Here is a 6,413-nt window from a genome sequence, read left to right on the forward strand (position 1 = left end):
TCGGTCCTATTGGAATTGGTATGTTGGTGCTAGGCTGTACGTACAATGTGGCCCAAACGGGTCTTGATCAGACATTTACAAATATAAAACAGCACTGTATTCCCTGGATGTCGAAGTTCAGCTCATTTGTGTGGGACGTTGAGTATGCCTTGGAACAAGACATGGGCAAAGGCATAGGTCTGCACTACGCCAAAAAGATAAGGTAAGTCAGTCAGACAGACTTTTCTTACATTTTCAGTTTTCATATGATTCATATTGCATTCTCAACTCAGAATTAAAAATGCAAGTGTGAAAAACCCCGGGATGGATCTGGTAATCATCTGCCATATCATTTCCCTATTATGGAGGAACAACCTATGGATAGTTTTTTATTACAATTTTTCTGTCATGGGTGACACAGAAAGGAGCAGGACATTCTCGAGCAAAAGGAAAAGCTCGAAATGGAACCGTATGATGAACAGAAGGAGTTAACTGAGCGTTACTATGATGGCAGAATGAAATACTTCGGGTATCAAAACTACATCAAGTTCTTAATTAAGAATGGGGAGGACCTGACAAAACGACTCAGGTAAGAGCTCTCGCTAGTAAACAGAAGAAAAGAAAGAAAACCCCTTGCACACTTTTTCCTGTCAGAGTAGTAACTTGGGGTGATTTATTTGTGGAAAGAGCAATTCATGTGAACATAGCAGTTAACAGTTCACATTTTAAAGTCTTTTTTTTTCATCCACTGCAAACGTGCCCTTACTGTACCCCTTGAACGTGCCCTTACTGTACCCCTGGTTGACCTTTGACCTGACAGGGATTCAGTGTCTAAGAAGTACCCGGCTGGAGACCCGATGCTCCTGCAGGAAATAGCGCTGGCCAGATCGATCTTGAAACAGGAGGCTAGGAGGATGGATGAGCAGCTCACCAATGGAACATGGGGCTGACCTGAACCTTTGTTGTGTGTGTGTGTGTGTGTGTGTGTGTGTGTGTGAGTGTGAGTGTGAGTGTGAGTGTGTGTGTGCTGTAATACACCTGTTAGGATTGCATATTTTAAATGATCTAGCTCGCTGCACACTGCAAATTCTCAATTTTTAACAAAGCATAACAGTGAAGTTAGGGCACTCGTGAAATGACCTGTGAAGGTCAATACAGTGCGTCAATACCTACGTGCGTCATGTATTGTGGCATTCTGAATTAAAAAACTTTGTGAAAATATCCAGCACTTTTGTCTCACACTCTACCTCAACTGCCATGTCTATTTTAAGAGCCCAGATGTCTACGTGCGTTTGAACCCTTTTCATAACCCCTTGAGGCACCGCAGAGCTGAGGCCAAGTGGATCCTGCCCTCCGAGTGAATGCTACGAGTCGCTTCAGCGATCTTCAGGGGGCTCAAGTTGAGGTCGAGGATGACGTTGTAGTTCTGAATCAGACGTCTGGCTTTGTCCTTGTCGAGGAGCCCTGGAACAGCAGGCACAGCAAGACAACTTCATCTCTGAACCTCTCCACTGTGAAAGGCTCAGGGCTGCATGAAGGACAGAGTGTTGCTAAGCAGACCAGTGCTGCAGAAATGCTCTTGGTTCATTCTGTAGATCTAGTTATAGTGCTGAAGCAATAGCAGTACACCAAAAATGTGAGTATACTACAGACTATGTTATACAATACATTTCAACATGTCAGTTCAATGTCACATGGTGTTTTGGAATGTGTTTTCATTTGTAGTGTTCTATGTCTGTCTGTCTGTCTGTCTCTCTAGAGAGAGAGAGAGATAGATAGATAGATAGATAGATAGATAGAGATACAAAGATACATAGAACACTACAAAGTGTTTCATTTGACAAATGAAAACACATTCCAAAACACCATGTGACATTGAACTGACATATATATATATGTATATATTTATTATATTTGTATTTACTTGACAAATCTATTACAATCTCCATGCCAAGTCTCAGATAATGTTTTTTAAAGGATCTAGTTGTCTAAGATTCATTAGTTATTTCAAAGATTCACATAAAAAAGGGACCTCACTTCAATCTAAAGTTTTGCCACATGATATTTGACAATCCCAGTTTGGTGTACAATATCCAACATTCTGCATTAGAACATTCCAGATCCAATGCTCTGTTGATATGACTGCTCTCTATGATAACAGCTGTCTAACATGAATGACAGCAATATCTTATCTTGTCCATCTTAACTCCCAAAACCTGAAAATCTATGAGATGGTGAATAAATTGAAATGTACATGCAGTGTATAACCAGTTGCTGCCAAACAGAGAAATGTAATCCCCTGTTTGGAAATTGACATTACCGGTGTTTTGGATATCACACAGGTCCAAGGCTCTCTCCATCTTCTGAAACCTTTCGACCCAGCTCTCGTTTGTTCTGTCATTTGTGGGTGGGCTGCTCAGGTCGCTGTGTGCTGACACAGATGGCCTGGATCCAGGCTGACTGCTTTCATCCGTCTGTATGAGGTACGTGGGGAAAGAATATGAGCAGGTCTATAGCAACCGATGAAGATGTCAGACCTATTGTGATGGGGTTCGTACCTTCATCTCCTTTTGATCATCTTCTGCAACATCACGGAGAAAGTGTAGCAGTTCTCTGTACTGCACCTTCAAAACATCAAAGACACCTTAATAATCGATGACATCAGAAATGAAGAGAGCATAAACGGCACACTGCAAAACTCCTTTGTATAAACACCTCATCTGGACACGTCTTCTCGGAGAACGTGTGGAACAAATGACCTAAAGTTGGCAACTTCAAAGGAACCTCATTTCTCAAGAACACGTAGGTGAGCAGAGATTGATGGATGGTCCCTGTGAAGGAGGCGTCCAGCTCCAGCACGTCGCGCTCAATGTTCTTCAGAGGGGAGACTCCCCAGCCCTGCAGCTCCTCCCTGACGGCCTGCGCCACCCTCTCCTCGGGCTCCTGCGCCACCCTCTCCTCCGGCTCCTCATCCTTCAGCTCACCTTTCTGCAAACAACAGACTCATTAAACTTCAAACCCAGCCTCCTCCTCCTGCCGGTCCCTAATGATCCACAAATACAGCACATTTATTTAGCCGCACCATTAAAACACACACACACACACACACACACACACACACACACACACACACACAACGTCGGGCTTCTCTGAATAGCCAGAGTAATTTCGTACCTCTCGCCCACCCGAGAGAGACCGTTGTTGTGCTGCTCTGCGGAGGTCGGTCACAGCTGAGAGGCTTTTCTTCAGATGAATGTAAGACAGAGAGCGGTCACCACAAGGTGCTGTCACACACTGCCTGTCACGGATCTGTGAAGTATAAAAAGTCTGTATCAATGAAAATATCTCAGGTCTGTAAGCATCGCAATATACAATACTTGTCCTTCCAGACCCTTCACTCTTTCAATGTATTTGTTTAATTAATTAATTCATTCATTAATTAATTAATTAATTAATTAATTAATTAATTAACTTACTGCACAGCAAAGCAGAAAAGAATGACTTAACCTCTGTGCATATAGAACAGTACCTGTTGCAACTCCTTGTGAATTCTTGTGTACTCAGTCAACGCTTCGTTAAGGAAAGGACTCTCTGATGGTGTGATTTGGCCGGTGTGTACAGACACATCTTCAAGGATACTGCCCATGGATGTGTGGACATCCTCTGCCTCTCTTTCATTTAACACCTTCTCCCTAATTGTAGAAATTAGCACTAAGTAACATCTACATTTATAGTACACATCCACTGTCAGTACTTATTGCTCTTAGCAGAGGCTTTGACTTCCCCACCCCCAGTGGCGTAACGTAGTTACGACGTGCCCAGGTGCAGGCTATTATGACGGGCCCTAGTCAGTGGCGTAAGGCAGTGGTTCCCAAACATTTTACAGTCCCGTACCCCCTTTTTGTCATGTTTGTAACCGCCGCCGCCACGCCCCCTCCCACCTCGCACATATTCCGCCTTCAGACTATTTAGATTGACGTAAATATGTCTATGGCCCACGGCTACGGGCCCCCAAGACCCACGGGCCCAGGTGCGACCGCACCTGCTGCACCCCCTATAGTTACGCCCCTGCCCAAAAAAGTTTCAAATGAATGAGGTCACCTTGCTGTATGTAAACTCACTTATTTGGTCCTCCTTCAACAAAATACTTGACCTGTTTACTGCCAACGATTTTAACGACCTGATGAGGCATGGCGTTTGTCTCCGGGGTGTATTTGGATGCCATGATCCAGAGGACGTGGAGTATCCCGGAGGGATGGAGCTGTTGGAAAACAAAAAGCAAGGCCAGGTTTACATCCAAGGGCAAGCAGAGACATGCTAACGCTGCATGCTAGGGAGACATAGGCCTACAGTTGATATTGGTTGATCCAAATCCCCTCACCAAACATAGAAAATGTCTTCAAACACCCATAGCCTAGTCAACGAATGTAGGCTACTAATATATTATTAAAAGGTAAGATGCTTTAATTAGTTTGAACACTCGTGATACAGTGGGAAGGTTGTTACTTACGAGAACAACTGGTCCTCTGCCGGTTAGAGTCAACGACCCTCTTCTTTTAGCGTTTTAGCACAGTAGGCTCTTTATGTGTGTGTGTGTGTGTGTTCGACTTGATAAGAGGCGAAGTGAGCCTATTTACACGCAGTCAAGTCTCCGCAGAGTGTATGTCGCGCCATGGTAACTTGACCCACCCAACGTATTTCAAGGGCTATTGTAATGACTGAAATGATTTAGTACCTTCCGTCTTACGTCCTGATGTGAATCTAATCACTGACAACACATTTTCATAGTTGGCCACAAACCTATGGTTTCATTTATTTTAACGAGACTAATTAAAAGCACAACTGATTTCATTAATTTCAACAACCGCAAAGAAAGGCAAACAGCGTGAAGACGTTCACCTTGCATGTGACAATGACAGCCAGTAGATGGCCATACAACTCCACAAAAGGGATTTCAGGACTCCAGCTCTTGGTGGTTCTGTGTGAAGACAGAAGGGTCTAAATTTGGCAATACAAATTAGCGGAGTACAAACGCTAAACTGTTATTATTATATGAAAGTCAAGATGGCTTAAAATCATTTTTGAATGTAACTATTTCACGACTGGCTGGATTTCTTTTTTGATTTTTTGATCTTATGACAATATTATCATTACTTGTTTATTTAATCTCAGTTTTGTTATATTGCATAATACAACAGCAGTGTGTTAAGCTGCTGAGGCCACATCACCAAACTTGGCTTGTGCTACTGTAACCCCATTAATTGAATAAGGATTTTAATTAAAAGTCTGTTTCTTGATAAGGAAGCACCGAATGATAATGGCCTAAGCCAAGATAATAAAAAGCTTAATTGTGTTAATTACCTGAAAATGACCTCATACTCAATCGCTTAATAAGTTTAACCTTGAAGTATATCCGTGTGTCCACATAGAAGACCCAGGTGTTGACAGCGGCAGAGGCTCCGTTGCATTTACTGCATCGTGCGGACAACCACCGTGGCTTTGTCTCCGTTGAAAGGGCCCCAAACTCTCTCAAGTGAGCAGCCTGCAGTGGTTCCCAATTTGGTCTGATTTGTGAGAATTAAGCCGTGAAAGTGGTTCTTAATGGATGTGGAAATAACCGCTCGTTTTGGCCGGCCATTAACAGTCGCCGCACACATCGCCCGCACGCCTCCTCTCGGAGAGGCCCTAATACGGCTGGAGTGTGAAAGTCAAACGGTTAATTTTATCGTAATGATCAAATGAGCTGTGGGGCCCCGACAAAGACGAGGTGTGCGGCCAGCGGCACCGACTCCCGCCCGCCACGAGGCCGATTGGAGAGACTGCAATCCTCAAAGGAGCATCTGGGTGCGACGGGGAGGTGTGTAATCAGAGTCCAAACAGTGCGGGTCTGATACCGGAGCTCACGTGAAGAGTTCCTTTCATGGGAGTTCAAAGGGCCGAAAGAGAGAGGGTGAGAGATGGGGAGAGAGCGAGAAAGAGAGAGGGGGTGAAATCACGCCGTCGGACAAGATGATGAATCACCACTTTAATTCCTTCCTTGCGCCTTTCATTTCGCATCTTTCGTCGCATTGAAGAGAACAAGCGTGATAGTGATATTTTCATTAGTTTGGATGTGTGTGTGTCTGTAGGACATACCGTGTACACTTGTAGTAACGATGTAATCCGATGAAACTCACAGACAACATGTGTGATGGCATCAGCATGCTACTTTCAAAATGTCAGCTTGTTTTGCGCAAAATTATGATTGCGCCATTGATGCGTTTTAACGGGTACACAAGTAACAGGTGGTTGCAATACGTGATTTCCGTGATCTAGATGCAAATATAATGATTGGCTGCAAACAATGTGGAGAGGAGAGGTAGGCTGGGGACAATTGTAACACGAGTATATTGATTGCAACCAGCAGCAAGCAAATGAAATAGGCTAGCCACTTT

The 6,413-nt window shown here is 43.9% G+C and overlaps 1 protein-coding gene across 4 annotated transcripts; it reads right to left on the reverse strand.

Moving 5' to 3' along the window:
• Positions 1–398: 398 nt before the first annotated feature.
• On the reverse strand, positions 399–6,205 carry LOC105907756 (uncharacterized protein C1orf87 homolog). Of its 4 annotated transcripts, XM_031574826.2 has the most exons (9): positions 6,115–6,205; positions 4,879–4,957; positions 4,101–4,240; positions 3,509–3,671; positions 3,154–3,288; positions 2,695–2,967; positions 2,538–2,603; positions 2,300–2,453; positions 402–1,443 (listed from the first exon to the last, which is right to left on the reverse strand). In XM_031574826.2, the coding sequence occupies exons 1-9, from the start codon at positions 6,180–6,182 to the stop codon at positions 1,283–1,285; spliced, it is 1,239 nt and encodes a 412-aa protein (XP_031430686.1). In that variant the 5' UTR covers positions 6,183–6,205; the 3' UTR covers positions 402–1,282. The 4 variants fall into 4 exon arrangements, with proteins under 4 accessions (XP_031430687.1, XP_031430686.1, XP_031430688.1 ...); XM_031574827.2 differs by lacking the exon at positions 3,154–3,288 and having other exon boundaries at positions 399–1,443; XM_031574828.2 differs by lacking the exon at positions 4,879–4,957 and having other exon boundaries at positions 404–1,443; positions 6,115–6,204.
• Positions 6,206–6,413: the final 208 nt, after the last annotated feature.

This window comes from Clupea harengus, chromosome 10 (genome assembly GCF_900700415.2).
Source record: "Clupea harengus chromosome 10, Ch_v2.0.2, whole genome shotgun sequence".
In the NCBI taxonomy this organism is placed as follows: Eukaryota; Metazoa; Chordata; class Actinopteri; order Clupeiformes; family Clupeidae; genus Clupea; species Clupea harengus.